Source organism: Mesoplodon mirus (assembly GCF_964341445.2).
Source record: "Mesoplodon mirus genome assembly, chromosome: 3".
Taxonomy (NCBI): Eukaryota; Metazoa; Chordata; class Mammalia; order Artiodactyla; family Ziphiidae; genus Mesoplodon; species Mesoplodon mirus.
This window is the reverse complement of record NC_138978.1, coordinates 110,356,410-110,382,354: the sequence shown is the minus strand read 5'-3', so window position 1 is coordinate 110,382,354 and position 25,945 is coordinate 110,356,410. Positions and strand designations below refer to the sequence as shown.

The 25,945-nt window shown below is 35.2% G+C and overlaps 1 protein-coding gene across 4 annotated transcripts in view; it reads right to left on the bottom strand.

Annotated features, from left to right (window-relative positions):
- MAN1A2 (mannosidase alpha class 1A member 2) overlaps positions 1 to 25,945 on the bottom strand; it is a 144,953-nt gene that overhangs the window by 104,584 nt on the left and 14,424 nt on the right. For all 4 annotated transcript variants that reach the window (XM_082616200.1, XM_082616199.1, XM_082616201.1 and 1 more), the window contains exons 2-3: positions 9,091 to 9,346; positions 551 to 647 (exon numbers count right to left, since the gene is read on the bottom strand). In XM_082616200.1, coding sequence (XP_082472326.1) covers positions 551 to 647; positions 9,091 to 9,346 — 353 coding nt within the window. The remainder of the gene's footprint in view (positions 1 to 550; positions 648 to 9,090; positions 9,347 to 25,945) is intronic.

Sequence of the window (25,945 nt, the reverse complement as noted above, 5' to 3'; positions counted from 1 at the left end):
ACTAAAAATAGAATTACCATATGACCCAGCAATTCCACTACTGGGCATATACACTGAGGAAACCGTAATTCAAAAAGACATGTGCACCCCAATGTTCATTGCAGCACTATTTACAACAGCTAGTACATGGAAGCAACCTAAATGCCCATCAACAGACGAATGGATAAAGAAGATGTGGTACATATAGAATGGAATATTACTCAGGCATAAAAAGGAATGAAATTGGGTCATTTGTAGAGACGTGGATAGGTCCAGAGACTGTCATACAGAGTGAAGTAAGTCAGAAAGAGAAAAACAAATACCGTATACTAACGCATATATGTGGAACCTAGAAAAATGGTACAGATGAACTGGTTTACAGGGCAGAAATTGAGACACAGATGTAGAGAACAAACGTATGGACACCAAGGGGGGAAAGTGGCAGGGGCGGGGTGGTGGTGTGATGAATTGGGAGATTGGGATTGACATATATACACTGATGTGTATAAAATGGGTAACTAATGAGAACCTGCTGTATAAAAAAATAAATAAAATTCAAAGAAAAACTTACCAAATATATTAGTGGAGTGTCCTTTCCTTGCAATAGGTCTCAGTTCATTATGTCCCCATCCATATATCCTGTAATTATCCCATGCATGTTTCATCATCTGAGAAAGGAAAAATTATAACCCATCAATTTATATTTTTTACAGACTGTTATCTTTATATTTCACATAATTTAGAGATTCTATTACTATATCCTTACACATTCTCCTGTATCTCCTACTTTAGTATATTATTCTATTAACACCTGTATCAGTGTGAAAACACACATAATCATGTTTACCTTATGTCTACACAACAGAACAAAAAATGAGTTGTAATACAAAAACTGTTTTTATTGGGGAGAAAGGTGTCTATTTGGCATTCTTTCCTTTTAGGAACTGCCAATCCTTTTGGAAACAGCTCTCCTTCCCTCACTGTGATTATGACAAAGTTGTCAAAAAGTGGCTCTGATTCCACAACGAATTAACACAGCCTAGCTAGAGTATCCATAACCTTTAGACCAAAGATCAGCAAACTCTTCCTATAAAGTATTTTAGGCTTTGCAGTCCATAAGTATGTATAGCAGCTACTAAACTTGGCTGTTGCAACATAAAAGCAGCCCTAGACAATATATAAACAAATGGGCATGACTGGGTTCCAATTAAACTGTATTTTAAAAAAATAAAAGCAGCCCTAGACAATACATAAACAAATGAGCATGACTGGGTTCCATTTAAACTGTATTTTTAAAAAATAGGCAGCAGTCAGAATTTGGCCAGCAGGTTGTAGTTTGCCAACCCCTGACCTACACAAAGTGATTGAGTACATGTGACTCAAGTAAAGGCAATCAAGTCCTTTCATACATATTGTTATAGACACCAGCAGACAGAGGGACTCTCATTTTGTAATCTCAATATCTACGTAATATATAATTCTGGAGCTGATGGGGTCTAACTCTCTCCCAACATGTAGAAACTAAATAACAAAAGAAAATAGAAAGAGACATGCATATTATTGACAATAACATCTACAGACTTGGATTCAGCCAAACTTGAAGCTCTAGTTCAGAGCCCCTAAGCTAAAAAAATATTTTTATATCAATCAGTTTGAACTGAGTTTCTTACAAGCCAGGGAGTACTAAGCTACACAATAGCAGAGTATTTAATTATATATTAGTTGAATTATGTCATAGTAGCCTGTGGTATATCAAACATAATATTCATTAAAACATTTATCAACTTGTTTTTTGCAGCCAGCATTACTCAGACACCAAAACTAGGCAAAGACATTACAAGGGAATTAAAAACCAATATATCTCAAAAGCACAGATGCAAAATTCCTTAACAAAAAGTGAAAATATATAAAGAGGATACTACACAATGACCAAGTGCAGTTTAACCCAGGAATATAAGTCTAATTTAACATTCAAAAACCCATCACTATAATTCACCATGTTAACAGAATAAAAAGAAAAAAACCATACAATCATCTTTTTAGATGTAGAGAAAACATCTGACAAAATTCAACACCAATTCATGAAAAAACTTTCAGTAAACTACAACTACAAGGCAACATCCTCAACTTAATTAAGGGCATCTTCAAGAAAACCCTACAGCTAACATCATACTTAATGGTAGAAGACCCTACTCCTAAAGTTGAGAACAAATCAAGTCCCCCTATTCTCACCACTTCTTTTCAACAATGTACTGAAAGTCCTAGCCATAGCAATAAGAAGAAGCAATAATAGGCATAAAAATCAAAAAGGAAAAAGGAAAAGTACCTCTATTCACAGATGACATGACTATGTACAAGGAAAAGCCTAAGCAATCTTAAAATAAAAAGCCACTAAAACTAGAAGATGACTTCAGTAAATAAGATACAAGTTCAGCAAACTAAAATAAATTAGATTTCTATATGTTAGTAATGAACAGAAATGGAAATTTAAAAACAATTCCATTTATACTAGCATCAAAAAACATGAAATAGAACATGTGCAAGAACTATACACTAAGAACTACAAAACACTGCTGAGAGAAATTAAAGAAAACCTAAATAAGTGGACAGATATGCTCAGGGAATGAAAAAGTCAATACTGTTAAGATGACAATTCTTCCCAAATCATCTACAGATTCAATGAAATCCCAATCAAAATCCCAGCAATCTTTTATTTTCACAGAAAAGCTAATTCAATAAAGGCAAAGGACTTAGAACGGCCAAAACTATTTTTAAAAGAACAAAGTTGGAGGACTTACCTGACTTCAAAACTTAACTATAAAAGTTAATCAACACAGTGTCGTATTCTCATTAAAGACAGGAATATAGATTAATGAAATAGATATGAGTCCAGAAAGAGACTCAACATCTGTTGATTTTATCAATTGATTTTGAACAAAAGTGCCAAGGTAATTCAATCAAGAAAGGATAATCTTTTCAACAAATAATGCCGGAACACTAAAAAGCCCTATGGGGAGAAAATGAAGCACAACCTTTACTTCACACAATAAACAAAAAAAATTAACTCACAACAGATCACAGACTGAAATGTCAAAACTAAAACTAAAACATATGCCCACAAAAAGACTTGTACACAAATGTACATAGCAACTTTATTCATAATAGTCAAAAACTGGACCAAAGGTTGAACAAATGTTCAACAGGTGAATGAATAAAACAAAACATAGTATAGCCATACAATGGAATACTACGAAGAAAAAAAATTACCTTTATTGCAATATACATAAATGAATCTCAAAAACACGCTGAGCCAAAGCCCAGAAACAAAGTATCACATACCTTATGATTCCATTTCACTGAAACTCTAGAAAAGAGAAATCTAATCTATAATGATTAAAAGCGGACCAGCAGTTGCCTGGGGCCAAGGAATGGGGTAGACTGAAGAGGGGCACAAATAAACCATTTTGAGATTACGGACCTATTCACAGTTTGATCGCCACTGTTGTTACAGAAGTATATACATCTGTCAAAACTCATCAAGCCATACTCTTAAAATAAATACATTTTATTGTACATAAATTATGTCTCAATAAAGTTGAATTTTTTAAAAATCTAATAGCCTGTCCTATCTTCCCCACTTTCCTTTCCTTCTACTTTCCTGAGCCAATTACTTAAACTCTTTGACCTGTTTTCTACTTACCACTGTATTTCTAAGTACATTTTTTAGTGCTATTTCTTGATTTTAAAAAAAGTTTTAGCTATTTACTATATTCCCCTATAGTTAAGATAATTTAGCTTTCGTATACACTATCAGCTCATCTCCACATAAACTTCCCCACATATATTCCCTGGCTCACATCCTTCCAATTTAGTTAACAACACGTTTTTCTTACAATTACTATATTATTTTGTTCAGCTTTTGTTTTCCCTGCTGTTAACTACTGGTCTGGAGTTTGGTGGGTATTTTTGTTGATGTAGTTTTAAATGTAACAATTACTAATTTACTTCCAAATTATACTTGAGTTTCAAAATGTCTCAATATAATTAAACATATCAGATAAACCATCAGTTCCATTTTATTCTCTGATAAATCCTTCCTGAGGCTCTCTATCCTCCTAACTCTAACCTGGACTTCCATTCTCTCAACCTGAAGCACAGCCATCATCCTGCTGATCTCCTTTTTCACAATCCTGAGACTGACCTTCCTTTCTCTCTCTAGTGACAGATCCTGTTTCCAAAATCACTTATCTTCCTATTTTTATGCTGAAGCATATTTTCCAGTAGCAATCTGAGAAAACATCTAAAAATATCATTACCCTCAAATTTGATTCATAATTTGGCTGAATATATAATTCCTCCTAAGCCTTAGCTCCATTCTCTTCCAATTTCTAATATTATTGTTGTGGAATCTAATGTGCCATTATGTACAATCCAAATCTTTTGGGTGAAGCTATTTTTTTCTCTGTAAACTTTTAGGATCTGTTTTTTTATGCCTCTTTTTCTAAAATTTCAGTAGGAACCTTTGAATTGTTTCTTTGACTTCTTCCTCTCTATTTTCCCTGTTCTTTTTCCAAAACTCCTAATTAATCACTTGTTAGATGTTCCAGATTGATCTTATCATTTTTCGTTTTCTTAATCTTTTGTCCTTCCAAGAGGTTTGCTCAATTTTATCTTCCGACTCTTCTACTGAATTTTTTAATGTATCAATATCTTTAATTTCCAAGAACTCTTTCTTATTCTGTAAATGTTCCTTTTTATAACTTATTCTTATTTCATGAATTTAATTTTTTGGCATCCTAAAGATATTAATTCTTTTTTGATATATGTATTCTGCTCCCTGTATGGTTTCTGTATCCTCTACATTCCTTTCTTCGATTTGTCTCATGTGAGAAACTTTCCTTACATGTCTGGTGATCCGTGGTTTGCTCTTCACATATGAGTGAAGCACTTACAAGATAATCAAAGGCTGTCAGTGAAGAGGCAAGACTTATTGACTGAGCCTCATCTTAGGGAGCTCAGATGAAACCCAGGGGTGTTTCACTGAGGAATAGACTAGGTCTTTCCTCTTGGGCCAGTCAAGTCTCTCCAGACAGAAGTCCTTTATTTTCCTGCTTACTGAAAATAGACCTGGCTGCCAGAATTCGAAGAGTTGAGCAGGATAAAGTTGTCTCAATGTTCAGAATCCATTTTTCACTTAATTCCCTCCATACCCACCACTTGTTTCACTTTTTTTTTTTAAACATCTTTATTGGAGTATAATTGCTTTACAATTGTGTGTTAGTTTCTACTTTATAACAAAGTGAATCAGTTATACATATACATATGTCCCCGTATCTCTTCCCTCTTGCGTCTCCCTCCCATCCTCCCTATCCCACCCCTCTAGGTGGTCATAAAGCACCGAGCTGATCTCCCTGTGCTATGCTACTGCTTCCCACTAGTTATCTGTTTTACATTTGGTAGTGTATATATGTCCATGCCATTCTCTCACTTTGTCCCAGTTTACCCTTCCCCCTCCCTGTGTCCTCAAGTCCATTTTCTAGTAGGTCTGTGTCTTTACTCCCGTCTTGCCTCTAGGTTCTTCATGACCACTTTTTTTGTTGTTGTTGTTAGATTCCATATATATGTGTTAGCATACGGTATTTGTTTTTCTCTTTCTGACTTACTTCAATTTGTATGACAGACTCTAGGTCCATCCACCTCACTACAAATAACTCAATTTCATTTTTCTTTTTATGGCTGCTTCCCTTTTTAGAATGACCTCTGCCCTTTCCCCTCAGCCATACTTGGTATTCCCAAAATCTAGATCTTCCTTAATTCATCCATCCAAAAGTAAACTTTTGGTCTTCTTTTGGGGAAGGGAGGACAGCAGCTAGGATGCTTTGGCTAGAGAACTAGGGATCCAAGGGTTAAGAGCTCCTTTAAAAACTTTCAAATAATCCTTTTCCAGCTCTATTTTATACCCCTGCCTTCAGAGGTAAATGGTGTTTCTAATTGATACTTTCAGATATTCTGCAGATATTCACATCACCTTGCCTCTTGTTAGCTTCTTCCCCTTCAGGCTTAGATCCCAACTTTCTCTGCTTACTAAGTCAGTTACCATAATGTTTAACAGGAGCCTACACAGGGATTCTTAATATGTTTTATGTTAATTTAAAAGAACCCTGGATAATATGGTATGCTCTATAGGATTCACTTAGCAGGTCTGGGTTGTCCAAACCCTGCACATCCTTAAAAAAGGTCTGGCCTGTACCAGGCTCCTGGAAAATAACCTCTAAAGCTTTATTATCCTGCCTGTTAAGAGTATCTTTGTTTACCTGAAGCCTTGGGCCATGTCAGATAGTTTATGCTAAAACGTGATTTATGGTGGGGACCTTGAACCACAGGGTAGCAGCATGACCACTGGAGGGGCTGAAAAACTAAGATTAGCCAACCCTACATAATGAACTCTTGATAAAAAAATGTGGACACCAAGGCTCGGGTGAACTTCCCTGGTTGGCAATACATTGTGCACATTGCCACAAATCATTTCTGGAAGAATTAAGCACTGTCTGTATCATTCCACTGGGAGAGAACAACTAGGAGTTTGTACCTGATCTCTACTGGACTTCATCCTATGTGCCTTTTCTATTGATTTTAATCTGTATGTTTTCAGCTGAATACACCAAAACCATGAATGCAACAGTTCTGCTAAGTTCTGTGAGTATTCCCAGTGAATCACTGAGCCTGTGGGTGGTCTTGGGTCCTCTCAACACACACTGTTACCTATCTGAATTATTATGTACATCAGACAGTATTTCAATAAATTCTAATGACATCTAAAAAAAAGTCAGGCATCTGAAAAGAAATGTATCAAAGTCCTCAACACTGTCCAAAGAAAGTGCCTCAAGCAGCCTGAGTATAAAACATAGAATCCAAAGGTGAGGTAAAATCAGAGGACATATTTTATACCAATTCATAAGGCCATGCTTAAAATACCTGCAAATCTTCCATATTCATTACTAGAATATATCCAAATAGATATCTATTTGAACTAAACTTATCGTCTTATTTTATGATGAACAATAGATTTGAAATATTGTTGATGCTATTACACTCAAAGTATTTTTCTTCATAAGCAGTACAACTACAAACTCCACCCAGAATTAGGAGTTCTAATTAACAAAGTTCTACTAAAATATTCACTAGATTTCCTCTCCCTCTGGTACTCTCTTTATCTCCAAATAACTCCAAGAATAACAAATTGACAGACTTCTGAGACCAAAAGAAATTTCAAAAATGTTGAAATCAATCCTTCCCTACTCTTCAATCCATTGAGACTCTTTGGAAGGATGTGTTCTTAATCTGCAGTATGGTTAAGTGGTATCACAACGGGTTCCTTGAAAGATGGCAGACATAATGGTAACTCTTCAGAAACATGTTTATGAGAAGATTTACATAATATCTAGCAGAGTTCTTAGTAACTAAACACTTAAGAAATTTCTTATTAAATGATAAATTGTTATGGATCTATTCTACATTTATAAAATACTGAACATCAAAAGATCTTTGAACACAAGGTGTGTAATGTAACTATCCAAACATTATATCAAAAATTTTAAGTATTCTATAATTATAATCGACATTAAGAGAGTTTTAGCTCTTACTGCCAACTTGCAAACTGAACTACAATTTTGACCTCAAAACAAAAAAGATCAAAATGTGACACCATAGATGGTACAAATACAGATAGATATTGGGTTGGGTGGCCAAAAGATTCATTCCGTTTTTTTTCTGTAAGATGGCTCTAGTAGCACTTAGTTGTCTTTAACTTCATTCCAAACAATTTTATTAGATTGTATTGTAACAGATCTCACATCAGTGTGCATTAAAAATACAAAACAAAACTGGTGAATTTTTGTGCAGCCATTTTAATATTGAAGATGGAAGAAATAAAGCAACATTTTGGGCATATTATGCTTTATTATTTCAAGAAAAGTAAAAACGCAACTTAAACGCAAAAAAAGATTTGTGCAGTGTATGGAGAAGGTGCTGTGACTGATCAAACATGTCAAAAGTGGTTTGTGAAGTTTCATGGAGATTTCTCGCTGGATGATGATCCATGGTCGGGTAGACCAGTTGAAGTTAATAGCAATCAAATCGAGACATTAATTGAGAACAATCAATGTTATACCACACAGGAGATAGCCAACATACTCAAAATATCCAAATCAAGCACTGAAAATCATCTGCACCAGCTTGGTTATGTTCATCACTTTGATGTCTGGGTTCCACATAAGTTAAGCAAAAAGAAAACTTCTTGACCATATTTCCACATAGTAATTCTCTACTTAAACATAATGAAAATGTTCTGTTTTGAAAACAAATTGTGATGGGCGATGAAAAGTGGATACTGTACAGTAACGTGGAATGGAAGAGATCATGGGACAAGCAAAATGAACCACCACCAACCGCACCAAAGACCGGTCTTCATCCAAAGAAGGTGATGTTGTGTATATGGTGGGATTGGAAGGGAGTCCCCTATTATGAGCTCCTTCCGGAAAACCAAACAATTAATTCCAACAAGTACTGCTCCCAATTTGACCAACTGAAAGCAGCACTAAACGAAAAGCATCCGGAATTAGTCAACAGAAAATGCACAGTCTTCAATCAGGATAACCCAAGACCACATACTTCTTTGATGACCAGGCAAAAACTGTTACAGCTTGGCTGGGAAGTTCTGATTCATCCGCCGTATTCACCAGGCATTGCACCTTCCGATTTCCATTTATTTAAGTCTTTACACAATTCTCTTAATGGAAGAAATTTCAATTCCCCATAAGACTGTAAAAGGCACCTGGAATAGTTCTTTGCTCAAAAAGATAAAAAGTGTTGGGAAGATAGAATTATGAAGTTGCCTGAAAAATGGCAAAAGGTAGTGGAACAAAATGCTGAATACATTGTTCAATAAAGTTCTTGGTGAAAATGAAAAATGTGTCTTTTTTTTTTATTTAAAAACCAAAGGAACCTTTGGCCAGCCCGATAGATAGATAGATAGATAGATAGATAGATAGATAGATAGATAGACATATCCATATCCATAACCACCCCATATCATAAATCTCAGCTTATTACCTCTTTAATTTTTTCCCTTTTCTCTCTTAGGTCATTATCTTCTGGGTCTCCACCATGTGTTCCTATAAGGTTTGGTATAGGAACTGCTGGCAGTGGCTTTTTCTCTTTTGTCTTCATTTCTTGGACTACCTTATTTTTCTCTGTCTGTATTTCTGCTCGGATTTCCTCTCTTGACTTTTTTAATTTTTCTTTTGCTTCTTCCAGGGCCTTCTCATGATCAGCTCGAATTTTATTTCTCAAACGTTCTTCTTCTTCCCTATAAGAAGAGGAGAAAAATAAACATAAAACTTAAAGTTTCCTCCACCAACCCCTGATAGTTGTTTTCTACTCCTGCCATTAAAAAGAATGATCCGTGAGAGAGGCTTGGATCTACCTGCCTGAAGAAGAGGATAAATATATCTTAGTATGAGAAAGAAAATGAGCTCTAGATGCTGAAGAGCAACCACCTCACACAGTGGAGAAAAAGGGAACCTAGAAAGTTACAATTTAAGGGCCAAGTGAAAACAGAAAATAGCAATCAATAACTTATTAGTAGACACATGAGAAAAAAAGAGAGAGAGAGAGAGAAAAGAGAGACCAGTGAAAAACTAGATGGGGGAGAGAAAATAAAAAATAGAAGTAAGTATCAAGAGGGGACCAAATAATAAACAACAAGGTCCTACAGTATAGCACAGGAACTATATTCAATATCCTACAATAAACCATAATGGAAAACAATATGAAGAAGAATATATATATGTATAAGTGAATCACTTTGCTGTACACCAGAAACTAACACAACATTGTAAATCAACTACACTTCAATTAAAAATAAAGAAAAAAGCTTAAGTAAATAAATAAATAAGAGCATTTCATAAACTGATATGAAGAGGGGACAAAATATAAACATAGGGTCAAAGAAAGAGAGAGAAGCAGAAAAGAGGATGGGAAATTTTTTATTTGTTAAATATACATTATACACTTCTAAAATTTTGGAAATTCCATCGATCTTGTAACACAATGGTCCAACTGATGTGAGCATGACCACTTAAAATTCTCTTGAGCCCTTGTTAAAAATACAGATTCCAATTTAGCTGGTCTGTATGAGACCCATGAATTTGTATTATTTAGAGCTCCTCTGATGATTCTGGAGTGCATATAGGTTTGGAAACCACTACTGCAGTAGATACCTACTGGGTTTCTACCCAGCCCTGAATCTTTTCTCCACCTCCACCCCAATCCACGTGAATGAATACAGGAGTGGTAGTTACTATTTTCCAAATCATCCAATGATGACTACTCTAAGGGGGTCACCAAAGTTACCTCTCCAGAAATTGAATTCAAACTATGGACTTACAACATTGCTGGTGAGATTGTAAAACAGTACAGCCACTTTGGAAAAGTTTAGCAGTTTCTTTAAAAACTAAACATGTAACTATCACAGAATCCTGCAATTGCCCTGGACATTTATCCCAGAGAAATTAAGGCTTATGTTCACACAAAAACCTATACACAAGCCAGTTACAAAAAGACATATATTATATGATTCCAATTATATGAGATTCTTAGGGTAGTCAAAATCATAGAGACAGAAAGTAGAATGGTGGTTGCAAGAGGCAGGGGGAAAAGAAAAAATAGGAAGTTATTGTTTAATGGGTATAGAGTTTCAGTTTAGCAAGATGAAAAGAGTTCTGGAGATGGATAGTGGTGACGGTTGCATAACAATATGAATGTATTTAATACCACTGCACTGTACAAGTAAAAATAGTTAAGATGGTAAATTTTATGTTATGCATATTTTACCACAATTTCAAAAATTGGGGGGGGGGATCCTATACAAAAATGTTTATAGCAGCTTTACTCATAACAAGCAAAAACTGGAAGCAACCCTTATGTCTTTCAACAAGTAAATGGTTAAACAAACCACTGTTTATACTGTGGTATAGCCACACTGTGGGAATACTACTCAGCAATAAAAAGAAATGATCCGTACACACAACTTGAATGCATTTCAAAGGTATTATGTCAGTGAAAGGAGACAGTCTCAAAAGTTACATTCTATATGATTCCTTTTACTTGACATTCTCAAAAAGACAAAAATAGAGGGATGATGACTATATTAGTGGATGACACAAGTTATGGATAAGGGGAGAGCTTAACTATAAGGGAATAATGCAGGACAGTTTTTCTGGATTATAGCATTGTTATATATCCTATTTCAGTGGTTGCACAAATGTAAACATGTGCTGAAAATCACAGAACTGTATATCAAGAGAGAAAAAAATCAATTCACAGCCTAGTATTTAAAATAAAATGTTAAATGTTTAGAGAAAAAGAAAATTGGATATCTTGCTGTGAAAAGGGGCTGATGAGGAAAACAGAGAAAACAGGAGGAATCACAGCAGAGCCAGAGTCAGGGACAAACAAGGTCATTCGGGTAGCAAGAAAAAGTCCATAGGGCCTGCAGACAGACTGGATATAAAAAAAGTATGGCACAGAGGAGCCAAGGTTGGCCCCAGTGTGCATCCAAGGGTAATCCTGGGCTGATCTCTTCAGGAGACTCAGGCAGATGAGGGCATCAGCAGCAGACAGGTGCTGAATAAAGTCTTAGATAAGATAACCAAGGTAAATACAGGCAGGTACCACCCAATCGCCTCCCAATCCCCCTCCCCCTCCTTACCAACAGAAAACATTGTGCCTAGGCCTAGAGAACAGATCCAAGAAGAATCATTTTATAGTTGGGAAAAAAGTACTTGAAGTAGAAGTACTTAAGTAAAAAGTTAGGAGACAAGGATTCCAGTTCCAGCTCTGCCCCAAACTCACTCAGCAACCTGGCACAAATCACTCAAAAACCTCTAACATCAGTACTTTCTTCAATAAAAATAGGAAAACAAATAATACTATCCTAATACACTTGGCTACACTTATCCAAGGTAAGTACAAGTATTTAACAAAATTGTAATTTTCTATACAAACATAAACCATTAATTATATCAAATCCTCCAATCTCTGTTTCAAAATACAAGTGAATGCAGCAATCCCCACAACTTACCAAAGAATGCACTTCATTCCTGCTTTTCCTTTCTTCCTTAAGAACATCTTTCCACAATAATCCTTTAGTAGCACCATGAGTTTTCTTTCTCATTTTTTCCCCTATGTATCTCAAATTTTTATTTTTATTTTGATCTCTTTTCAAGGAGCTCCTCAAATTTTGTTTTAGTGCCCAAATTTCTAGATTTTAAATTACACCAGCTGGATCAAATGTTCTGGATGTTTATTTTCACCTGAATGATCTTTCTTTTACTTAACATGTTTTTAAGATTTTTTTTTAACTTTGATATCTTCAACAGATAATCATGTTGAACTTCCATTTGCAAATGTCTCTTGCTTTTCATCAGTGCCTTATATCTTTCTATGTAGTAAAGAATTTGGCCTTGCCCAAAGAGAAGTCTGGCCTTGTCCTCAGCTTCTGGGAGGTAATCTGTCAAACTTCATAGAAGTGTCCTTGTTTATGGTGGGTGCTGGCCACACCAGATTTTAGGATGGGGTTGGCCACATCCAATAGTCCTAGGGTGGGGGCTGGCCATGCTAAAAAAATCCAACAATACAACTTAGGGTAAGGGTTCTGGGTCACAAAGTATGAGCCAACATGGAGACTGAGTTCAACTATGTGGGAATTAATCATGCCTTGAAAACTCTGGATGCCAAAGCTCACGTGAGCTTAGGTGGGTGGCAACACATACTGTCACACATTGATGCTGGGAGAGTAATGTCCTGACTTTACAAGAAGAGGACACCAAAAGCTCCACATTTGGAACCTTCCTGGAATTTATCCTATGTGCTTCTTTCCCTTGGCTGATTTTAAACTCCATCCTTTCTCTGTAATCTATAATCCTTTCATGAGTGTGATAACTTTCAGTGAGTTTTGTGAGTCCTAGCAAATTATCAAACCTGAGGGTGGCTTTGGGAGTCCCCTGAAATTTCAGGTGGTATCCGAATTAAGGGTGGTCTTGTGGAGGACTGTGCCCTCAAACTTTGCAGTTTGGCTAACTCTGGGTACCATCCAAGGCTTCCAAAAAAAAATCTAATCTTAAATCTACAGGTTCTCATGAGATTTGAAATTACTTTTTCAATTATATCCTATGTGTAATAGTTAAATCACTTTTTGATATCCCATAAGTAATATTAGGTTTGGGGGTTTTTTTTAGTTGTTGTTGTCTTGTTTTGCTTTGTTTTTGTTTTTTCCTTCCACACACCCTTGATCTTTGAAAATCAAAGGCAAATGACAAAACTAATAATTGTTGTTGGGTTAGATATACCAGGCACTGACTTAGTCAACTACTTAGATTATCTTATTTAATCCTCATACCAATTTATGAGGCACCTTATATTTAACACTGTTCTCCATCTTATTAGGAAAACACTAAAGCACAAGGAGAAAAAGGAATTTGCTCAGGGTCACAGAGCTAGTAAGTAGAGAGCCTAGGTACAAACACGTGCATTTTGACTTCTTAAACTATGCAAATACTGCCTTTCACACAAAAGATTAATTTTATTTAAGAGATTGTCTCTACTGTGTAGACACTGATACCATTCTCTCAATATCTTGCTCCCTTCCTCCTTAGTCTTAGAGCCATCAATTTTTAGCTAAGCATATGCTCCTGCAAAATAAAAATTCTATTTTTCAGCTTCCCTAATTGAAACTGCCCTATAGATCAGAAACAGACTTCTACTTTGATTAAGCTTAAGCCACTATTATTTTGTGATTTTTATGGCTGGTGAATGACCTAGTCTTTACTGAGCCACTCTCCACCCTAGATGTTCTCTTTCCCTGAGACTCTCGTTAGTATCTGAGGGCTGATTTGCCAGAAAGAAACTAACCAAGTAATAGATTTCCTTCTCCAATTAGAGTGCTTAAATAAATCATGTTTGGAAATATTCTGAAAGACAAATACAATCCTAGATTACAGAAGAATAGATAAAATTACATTGAAATGTTGTTTGGCAAAGATTTAGGTGAATATACATTCCCCTTTTATATTCACTGCATCCTTCTTTACTGGAGTTTTACTCTTCACCTACGAGCATGAAGTCTCATCCACCCTTAAAAAATTAAATAAATAAAAACTTCCCTCAAAACTGCCTCCAGCTCCATCTTCATTGGTGTCTCCCCTCCTTCCTTTTACTGTGATACTTTTTCAAAGAGTACTACATTTGCTGTTTCCACTTTCTCTAACCTCACATCTCTTCTATCCACCACAGTTAAAAACTGATAGCTAAGTTTTTCCTTCCTTTGAATTCCCTCTTTCTCATACCTGCCTTTCCAACAAGCCTCTAATTATTGGCTTTACCATCATCGATGCACCCCCAAAATGTTGTATTCCATCCTCATTTCTGTTCTTACTCTATATACCTTCCTATTCAACATCATCCAGCTGTATTTCCTCAACTATTCTATCAAAATATTTATAGTCAGCCTTTTCCACTTTACTAAGTACTCCAGATCCAAATTTCTAACATCATGTAAGACACTTGCCAAACACCTCTAATTTAACGTGCCCAAAACAGAACTGAATGATTACCATGGAAAAAGGACAATCACAGGCTAAGCTCATTCATGAACACAGATTTTTTTTTAGTATTAGCAAAGTTATCAGTAACATTTAAAAAATAGAAAAAAAAATTCATCATAACTAATTGGACTTATCCCAGAAATGAGAATAGTTTAACATCAGAAAATTCTACCCACGTAATCTACCTATTATTAAAGAAAAACTGTACAAAGTAGAAAGAGAAAAGTGACAAAATTCAACACCCATTCTTAAAACTCTACAGCAAAGGAGAAAAAGAGAACTTCAATCTAATAAAAGATATCTTCCTATACCTAGAGCAAATAACATTCTTCATAGTGAAACTTTAGAAGCGTTTCCTTCAAAATGAGAGAAACAAATAAGGATGCTCACTATCACACTTCTATTTGATTGTACTTCTAGCCAGCAAAATAAAACAAGAGACGAAAGTAAGATTAAAATATAAGAAAAAAATTAAAGTTCCAAAAAAAATGCCTTCTATGACAGATAACATACTTTTTATATAGAAAATCCAAAGAATCTACAAATTATTATAAATAAAAGTACAACAAGGAAGGGAAAGAAACTATCTAACAGACAGAAGGTACTCAGTAATTTCCTTCTCTTCCTACTCATTGGGTCTCATTTTTCTAGACTCCAAGCATTTAAACTTCTATTGATAACATTCTTTCCTCATATTGATAGAACACTTTTTTACATCAGCTTTCATTCACATCCATTATTTCCTTGCTAAGATTTCCAGGCCCTGTTCTTTGACCTAGATTTAAGAAACATGAGAGCCCTTAAAGACTTTGGCATATATTAACTACCCTTAACCATTATAAGGGAATTTTGCTAAACTGACTCTTACTAATCTCCAAATTCTATGAAAACTCACCAAAGCCCCTATGAAGTGACTTTTAAAAAAATGCTGAATAAATCAACAATGTAATTCTATCTTTTAAAAGATAAAAGACAATGCCCATACAATGGACCTTGTTTTTAAAAACAATGTTAGATACTAAATAACCTTTCAAACACCCTAAATTTTAATAACACCCTAAAGATATTTCAGAGGATCCAGGAAAGCACAACAAAAATAGCTGAAACAGTTATGTAAATAGCTACTTATGTACAAGTATAGGCCAAGAATGGTTTTAGGAAACAACTATAGGAGAGTGAGCAACCAGTACAGAAAATACTCAAATAACAGTATTCTACAGAGCTCAGTGGCAAGTGCCTAAAGGAATTAAGCCCTTCCAAAGAGAAATGTCACTCCTTCAACGTCATGAATAACTCTTTAAACTCAAAGTAATCAAGAGGTATCAACCATTATAAGGGAGTTGTTCACAAACACAGTCTAAGATTATTTGCAACAGCAAATTAAAATACCCCATTTGCACAGAATAACACTGTCATATAAATAACAAAGAACTTTCTGAATGTTACCCTTTTAAGCAAAATCATGTATTCTTCCAGTGTACTGATTATATTATATAGTTAAGAACCAAACAACACAAATTCTATCACACTTGGGCTCACAAATTCTATATGAGTGAATCCCATTCTTAAGAAAACATGTTGGGCTTCCCTGGTGGTGCAGTGGTTGAGAGTCCGCCTGCCGATGCAGGGGACACGGGTTCGAGCCCCGGTCCGGGAAGATCCCACATGCCGTGGAGCGGCTAGGCCCGTGAGCCCTGGCCGCTGAGCCTGCGCGTCCGGAGCCTGTGCTCCGCAACGAGAGAGGCCACAACAGTGAGAGGCCCGCGTACCGCAAAAAAAAATAAAAATTGTTAATAGAAAAGTCCAACTGTTTCTCAATACAAGTAATTGTCAGCCACCTGAAAGAGGATGAAAGCAATTCAAGGTGAAGCACAGAGAAATTCACTGACCCTCAGCTTCTACACCAAATCCAAGTACTCTAGTCATGTAGCTCCCACAAATACCAACTTCTTTAGTGTTCCCACTTTAATAAAGCAGTTGATGAACCATCAACACAAACTCACTGTCTCTATCTTAAATTTAGTTAGATACAGGTCATTTATGTGGGTATTAAAAGATTTTATTTACATAAAGAGCTGTTACAGATTAATCTAACTTGGGTTTTAGGGGATTTTAGTTTGAATTAATGGTAATTTCAGGTTAAATAGTTATCAGTCATTGAATTAACTTCAGCCTAACTCAATGATAATCAACAAATATTTACCAAATGTGAGTGGCATTGAGCTAGATGCAGGGAATATAAGAAAAATAAGACACATTATTTGCCCACAGGAGTTCACAATCTAATAAATATGTAAACAAAGTAAGCACCAAACAGGAAGATCACAGCAGAGGAAGTAAATAACTACAGGTGAGGTACCAGGGGACCATAGGTTAGATAGAAGAGGTATCTAACAGCATAGGCATTTTCTAATAAGCACACGAGTACAACCTGAAAACAGATTTACATAGGAAATAGCATTAGAAAGGCATGATCTTCAAATAGAAATTAAAAGGAAAAAAAAGAAAAAACCGAGTTTGCCAGGCAGATCAAGAAAATAAGCACATACTAAGTAGGAGTAATTGGAAAGATCCATAGGGGGTTTAAAGAAAAAAAGAACTCTCTATAATCTGGGATATGTTATCTTTTATTTAACCAATTCTCTGATAACACACATTTGGATCATTCATAATATATCATGTTATAGCTTCCGGGGACATTCTTAAACACTTCTTGTGCAATGATGTAAAGATTTTCCAAGAATAAGTTCTTAGAAGAATTTCTAAATTAAAGAATATGTACTTTAAAGTAGTTGATATTTACTAAAATAGTTGATTACTAAATTGTTCATCACAAAAATTCTATTAATTTACACTTACACCAACAGTATAGGTGCAAGAGGAGCCAGCCGATCAATGTTCACTGCACCCTAGATATAACCAATCTTTTTAAGTGGAGGAAAAAAATCTAGGTCATGAAAGGTAAATGTTTATTAATGTCATCACAAATTAACAGAAAAAATAATTTACATTTATTATACACACCAAAAAGATATAAACTTTCTATCAGATGCCACCTAACTGCAAAGTAATTAAAGAAGTCATGAACACATGTAATTTTATAAATAAACTTACAATATAACCCTACAGAGCTAAACATAAACAGTTTTAGATACACAAATACATATAATTGTACCAAATCTCAATTTAGCACAATGATTGGCATCATCTTTTAGATGCCAGGGTCTGGTTCCTTATTAAAGAAAGGAACATTGCATCTCACTTCCTGATAACCCTGTCCATACGTCAGAAATGCATAAATTAATGACATAAATGCATATTTGGAAAAAAAGAAAGGAAGAAAGGTAAGGTAACAACTTATCTGAACTCTCAAAAAATACCAAAGACCTAAATGCATATACTTGAGCCTCACCTAGGTGAAAAGACATCTCTCAGACCCTCAGAATCTGACTCCAAAGATAATACTATATGCTTTAAGACAATGTTAAGATCTGAATCTAAGGTTTAACTTTCTCAGTAGTGTCCAGCTGAAAATTAATCCCCTGTAATATTCTCCAATAACCCCAATACTTAGTATAATGCTTGGTACATCATACTCAAAAACACTTGCTTAATAAGTGAATGTGATATCACTAAGGAGAGACCAAGAGACCTACACAAGTAACAGAGGTTGATATTATAAATATGTAAATGTCAAAAATGTAAAAGGAAAAACAATACACACATTGTTCTTTGTAGTCTCCAGATTACTTCACATCCTTTTTTTTTAAACTATTTACATAACTTATCTCTAAAGCTCTTATTAAGACATGGAGAACAAAAGAACAGACACTTTCAATGGCATCTTTCAATACTGAGGTTAGGAAATTATAATCTTAAAGAAAATTTGGCATTGGGGTAATAAGAGCCTTCACAGGGTCTCAGGCCTGAATTACTCAAGCACTCTTGTTTTCCATAGAATCTATCCTAAAGTTTTATATGAGAGATGTAATTGTTAACTGAGCTCAAAAATGACACCTGGAAATACTTTTGTAAATATACCTATTACTTTCAGGCTGGTATAAAAAATGTCCAGTAAGTTTTACTTTTAAACTTATGAGAAATAAGAATGTATAAAAACAGCATTTCAGTCATTTACACTCTTTAAATTGGTACATATTTCATTATATAAATAATCATAATATGATATAAATGAATTAGTCATTTATAAAATGATTTTTTTTTTTTTTTTTTTTTTTTTTGCGGTATGTGGGCCTCGCGCTGTTGTGGCCTCTCCCGTTGCGGAGCACAGGCCCCGGACGCGCAGGCTCACGGGCCCAGCCGCTCCACGGCATGTGGGATCTTCCCGGACCGGGGTACGAACCCGTGTCCCCTGCATCGGCAGGCGGGCTCTCAACCACTGCGCCACCAGGGAAGCCCCATAAAATGATTTTTTAACCTTAATTTTTATATATAGAAATGACACTAATTCCTATTTAGTATGCACTTTATTTTCAAAGTATCTGTAATGCCTTGAACTAAATTACTACACATTCTTCAGTCCCCACTTCATAAAATAACTGGTATTTCATATGCATGAGCTGGAAGGAATCTTTAAAGGTTCATTCAATTCCTTCATTTCATAAATAAGGCACAAAGGAAGTTAAATAGCTTGATGAAATGCATCCAGCAAGGACAACACTGAAACTAGAGCCCCTATCTCTTAACACTGAGCCCAATGCCCTTTTAAATATACAATGATGCCTTCCTTCTGGACTACATAAAATTCCAAGATAAATCATTGGAATCAATGCCTTTTAAAGTGGATGTTGCTTTATAATAAATCCTAAAAGCCAATCTGTAAATAAATCTCTATCCATGCTTCATTACAACCATGTTCTAAAAGGGAAAAAAATCCAGCAAAAATTTAATGACAATCAAAACAAAGTTTTCTGACAGAATTTGCACAATTATGGAAAAAGAAAGTAGCAAACATTTTCCTAGCCAAGAATATGTAGTCAGCGTAAACCATAAATTAAATATTTTTATAACCTTCAAACAATAGTAAACATAACATTTGCCCAGTTAATCAATTAAATTAATGTTTACCACATACTACAGATTTTAAGTAGATGCTTAACTTCTGTGGTGCCAACTTTCTAACTATGGCAAGATCTAGATTTTAAAGTGTTCATATTTGTAAAAATAAGATGAGTAATACCTAACTTACAGGTCTGATGTAAAGACTAAAGGTTAAACATGTGAAAACACTCATCACATACTCTCTACTGTTATTTTTTTTCCTAAAGAAGGAAAAATTCAATGTGAGGACATGCAAAATACCTTAGATACATGTGTATGAAAAAGTTTTTTCTAGAAAGGGCAAATATGAATAATTCCTGAGTTTTTAAAATTATTATTATTTTTTTTTTCTTGTTACGCGGGCCTCTCACTACTGTGGCCTCTCCCCTTGTGGAGCACAGGCTCCGGACGCACAGGCTCAGCTGCCATGGCTCACGGGCCCAGCCGCTCCACGGCATGCGGGATCTTCCCGGACCGGGGCACAAACCTGTGTCCCCTGCATCGGCAGGCGGACTCTCAACCACTGCGCCACCAGGGAAGCCCGTGAGTTTTTAAAATTATTTTTAATAAAGAACCTTTATTAAAGACCATATCCTTCTCACTTTAAGACATCATTTGTCCTACTTTTGCATCTTATCTCTCAATACCTCCTAGCATTTTGTGTACATCTTCTCTTGTGGAATTTGTCACCTTGCCATGGACATCGTTTATTCAAGATATATACTTTTCCAGATGGCTTCAATGGGAAATTTTACCAAACATACAAAGAAGAACTTATACCGATCCTTCTTAAACTCTTCCGAAAGACTGAAGAGGAGGGAACACTCCCAAAGTCATTCTATGAAGCCACCATCACCCTGATACCAAAACCAGACAAAGACAATACCAAAAAAGAAAACTAAAGGCCAATATCTCTGATGAATATAGATGCAAAAATTCTCCACAAAATATTAGCAAACCAAATCCAACAAGACATAAGAAAGATCACACACCACAATCAAGTTGGATTCATCCCAGACTCACACGGATGGTTCAACATATGCAAATCAATCAATGTGATACACCACATCAGCAAAAGAAAAGACAAAAATCACATGATCATCTCAATACACACAGAAAAAGCATTTAATAAAATTCAACATCCAATCATGATAAAAGCTCTTACCAAAGTGAGTAGAGAGGGAACATATCTCAACATAATAAAAGCTATGTATGACAAACCTACAGTTAACATAATACTCAATGGTGAAAAGCTGAAAGTCTTCCTGCTAAAATCCAGAATGCCCATGTTCATCACTTCTATTCAACACAGTATTAGAAATCCTAGCCACAGCAATCAGAAAGTAAAAAGAAATAAAGGGTATCCAAATTGGAAGAGAAGAGGTAAAATTGACATTATATGCAGATGACATGCTACTATATATAGAAAATCCTAAAGACTCCACAAAAATCTACTAGAACTGATAAATTCAACAAGGGAGAAAGATACAAGATTAATATACAGAAATTGGTTGCATTAATGCTCACAATGAAATATCATAAAGGGAAAGTTAAAAATCCAATCCCTTTTAAAATCGCATCAAAAAAAAAATACTTAGGAATAAACCTGACCACGGAGATGATGAAGGATTTATATGCTGAGAACTATAAAACATTGATAAAGGAAACTGAAGATGATTCAAAGAAATGGAAAAATATCCCATGCTTTTGGATTAGAAGAATCAATACTGTTAAAATAGCCATACTACCTAAAGCAATCTACAGTGTTAATATGATCCCTGTCAAATTACCCATGACATTTTTCACAGAACTAGAACAAATAATTCTAAAATCTATATGGAAACATAAAAGACCCAGAATTGCCAAAGCAATCCTGCAGAAAAAAAACAAAGCTGGAGGTATAACCCTCCCAAACTTCAGACAATACTACAAAGCTACAGCAATCAAAACAGCATGGTATTGGGAATTCCCTGGCACTCCAGTGGTTAGGACTTGGTGATTTCACTGCCAGGGCCCAGGTTCAATCCCTGGTTGGGGAAATACACAAGCCATGCGGCATGGCCAAAAAGGAAAAACAAAACAAAACAACATGGTATTGGCACAAAAACAGACATATGGATCAATGGTACAGAATAGAAAGCCCAGAAATAAACCCACACACCTACGGTCAATTAATTTGCAACAAAGGAGACAAGAAAATACAATGGAGAAGACAGCCTCTTCAGCAAGTGGTGTTGGGAAAGCTGGACAGCCGCATGCAAATCAATGTTAGAACACACCCTCACACCATACACAAAAATAAACTCAAAATGGCTTAAAGACAAATATAAAATATGACTCCATAAAACTCCTACAAGAGAACACAGGCAAAACATTCTCTGACATAAATCGTACCGATGTTTTCTTAAGGCAGTCTCCCAAGGAACAGAAATAAAAGCAAAAATAAACAAATGGGACCCAATCAAACTTACAAGCTTTTGCACAGCTAAGGAAACCTCCAACAAAACAAAAGACAACCTACGGACTAGGAGAAAATATTTGCATATGATGCGACTGACAAGGGCTTAACTTCCAAAATATACAAACAGCTCATACAACTCAGTAACAAAAAAACAAAGAACCCGATCAAAAAATGGGTAGATTACCTAAACAGACATTTCTCCAAAGAAGACGTACAAATGGCCAACAGGCATATGAAAAAATGCTCAATATCACTAATTATTAGAGAAATGTAAATCAAAACTACAATGAGGTACCACCTCATACTGGTCAGAATGGCCATCATTAAAAGGTCTACAAATAACAAAGAGTGGAGAGGGTGTGGAGAAAAGGAAACCCTCCTACCCTGCTGGTGGGAATATAAATTGGTGCAGCCACTATGAAAAACAGTATGAGGTTCCTTATAAAATAGAGCTTAAAAACAGAGCTGCCATATGATTCAGCAATCCCACTCCTGGCAATAGAACCGGAAAAAACTCTAATTTGAAAAGATACATGCACCCCCATGCTCATGGCAGCACTATTTACAATAGCCAAGACATGGAAACAACCTAAATGTCCATCAAATGATGGACATATATACACTACCAAATGTAAAATAGATAGCTAGTGGGAAGCAGCCGCATAGCACAGGGAGATCAGCTCGGTGCTTTGTGACCACCTAGAGGGGTGGGATAGGGAGGGTGGGAGGGAGGGAGACGCAAGAGGGAAGAGATATGGGAACATATGTATATGTATAACTGATTCACTTTGTTCTAAAGCAGAAACTAGCACACCATTGTAAAGCAATTATACTCCAATAAAAACATAAAATAAGATAAAATAAAAGCCAAAAAAAAAAGATGAATGGATAAAGAAGGTGTGGTATATTTACACAATGGAGTATTACTCAACCATAAAAATAGTGAAATAATGCCATTTGCAGCAAAATGGATGGACCTAGAGATTATCATACTAAATAAAGTCAGAAAGAGAAAGACAAATATTGTATGATACCACTTATATGTGAAATCTAAAATACAACACAAATGAACTTATTTACGAAACAGAAACAGATTCACAGACATAGAAAATAAACATGGTTACCAAAATGGAAAGGGGGTGAGGGAGGGATAAATAAGGAGTTTGGGATTAGCAGATACAAACTACTATATGTAAAATAGATAAGCAACACAGTCCTACTGTATAACACAGGGACCTATATTCAATATCCTGCAATAAACCACAACAGAAAAGAAGATGAAGAAGAACATATGTATATATAACTGAATCACTTTGCTGCACACCAGAAACTAACACAACACTATAAATCAACTATACTTCAATTTAAAATAAAAAGATATATACTTTCATTAAGGGTCAAATGTACCTCAAGCATTGGAAATACAAAAATAATTAAAAGAACAGTCATTTGTCCTCAAGGAGCCCATGTTCTACTGGGAACAACAGATAAGTAAGCAGATGATTATAAATATGCAGTCACAGACAATACATGAGAAAGATAAAAGTACATGGGAAAAAGATTACCTAAAGGCAGGGAAAGTAAGGGAATAAATCTATCTGTGGATGTGGGCAATCTCAGCTGTTAATGGGTAAATTAATATTAACAAGACTGCTGTAGATCAAAGAACACTATTATGAAATAAGATTAAAAGCAAGTCAAGGTAATTCAAGCACAGATTTATAATACTAAATGGTGATAAAAAATAAAACCTAATCTTAGACTACATATTATAGAGGCTTCATAATCTACATAAGTCTACATTAATAATATAGAAGGAATATTCTGAGACTGTATGTTTGATACTTTAATAAGAAGAAAAATCAAAAGAAATATTAATAAATAAAAATAAACATTTCACAGCCCTAGAACACTTGTTATGAAACCCAAGAGAAATTTTGGAGAGACTATTATAGCTTTAAAGCAAATAAACTATCAATATGTTTGAACAAATTTTATTTCCTTAAAACATTTAACTTCATCCAATAAATGTTTACCTATTAGCATTCAACTTCTGGGGCACTGAACAGTATGTCATCTCCTGCAATTTTCAACATTTCCTGACCAACATGAAAATCAGGACATACCTTGGCATTCTGCAATTTAACCATACCATACTAATATTTTATTCATTTCTGAGATGAAAAACATACTGATTTTATAACAGTGATTTTATAATGCTGAACTAATAAAAGCAAAGTCATTATCACTTTGCTTAGAATCAAAATTATACTTTAAATAAGGGTATACAAAATGTCATCTGATGAGCAGACCCAAAACACAGTTTCTTCCAAATTACTACTAATACTTATGAAAGATGCAGAAAATGATAAAAACTCAGACTATCAAAGAAATAAGAGCCACCATGTCAGAATCTGGAAGAATTCTTCAGTAACTTATAACCATATTTAACTCATGAAACAAAAAATATCCAAATTACTACACAACCCCAACTGTAACTTATCTCAGAGACCCAATGATAAAATGGGACAGAAACCTTTATGTAGTCAGAGCACTGTTCAACTTTCCTTTCCCCATAGTCTCTTCCCAATTCTTTCCTTATTATTTAATTAGCTAGGCTATGTCAGAGAACAACTCCTGGAGGATGGGGGAAGTAGAATGAAAAACTGTATTCTAGGTGGTAAGAGGCAGAACAAAAAGAATCTCAGTAGTTGTCCATGATGCCAATTGTACTCGGAATTGTGAAATCTACTCTAGCACCACAGGTGAAATGACTTAAAGATATTAGAACAGAGGAAAACAGACTGAGAGCTATACAAATCAATTTGTACTCCAACTATGGAGTTGAAAAGGGTATTCACTCAATATGCAAGTAGATCCAAAAAAAATCAACAAAGACATCTACACCACAAATTACTGATAAATGTCAAGTATAAACTGATCTTACGTTATTCACCTCTGAGTAAAGGGAAGTAGGAAAAATAACCACGAGCCAATTAGGGGAAATATATAACAAAGGAAAGCCCCGCAGACTTAGAGGATAAAATGTGTGACCTCCCTAAAACAGGAGCAGTAAGCCCTAAGTAAAGAACAGGATGAGGGTGGGGGTGGGGGAGGCATGGAAGAGAAATGAAATGAGGAAAGATGATAAGAAAGCTAAAATCACAATAGTGAGATATAAAATCTCTACTCTTGCAACAGAAAGCAAAAATGAATCAAGCAAAAAATACAAATCACGACATGAAAAACTTGAGAAACTCTCACCAAAGCATGCTACAATCTGGTGTCAAGTTCAAAAGCCACATGACATTAGTGACTACCATATGTCCAGCACAGGTTTAGAGTGATTATGTCTAGTACAATGTCACACAGCTAGTTAGTAGAACCAAGATGCAACTTTAAGTCTTTCTAACTCCAAAGCCTATGCTCTTTACGTCTGAGGAAACTATGAGAAGTTAACATACACCCGACCCTCAGGTATTCAATTCATACTTGCAAAATCCTGACTGGAGGATGAAACTTACTGGCAATTCAACTGAATATTTTAAAAACAAAACAAAACCACAAAGCCCATTTATATAATGCCAATATATAAAACAAATGTCAATTTCGAAAGTGAAAATTAATGAAATTCTTATTATAAAAGAAACATTGTTTATATTATCCTCAACTTAAAATAACACAAATGGCCATTAATACGAGACTGAACTAAGTAAACTGTAATATTTTCATATAATAGAATGCTACATAGTGATGAAAATAAACTACCACCACATACTTC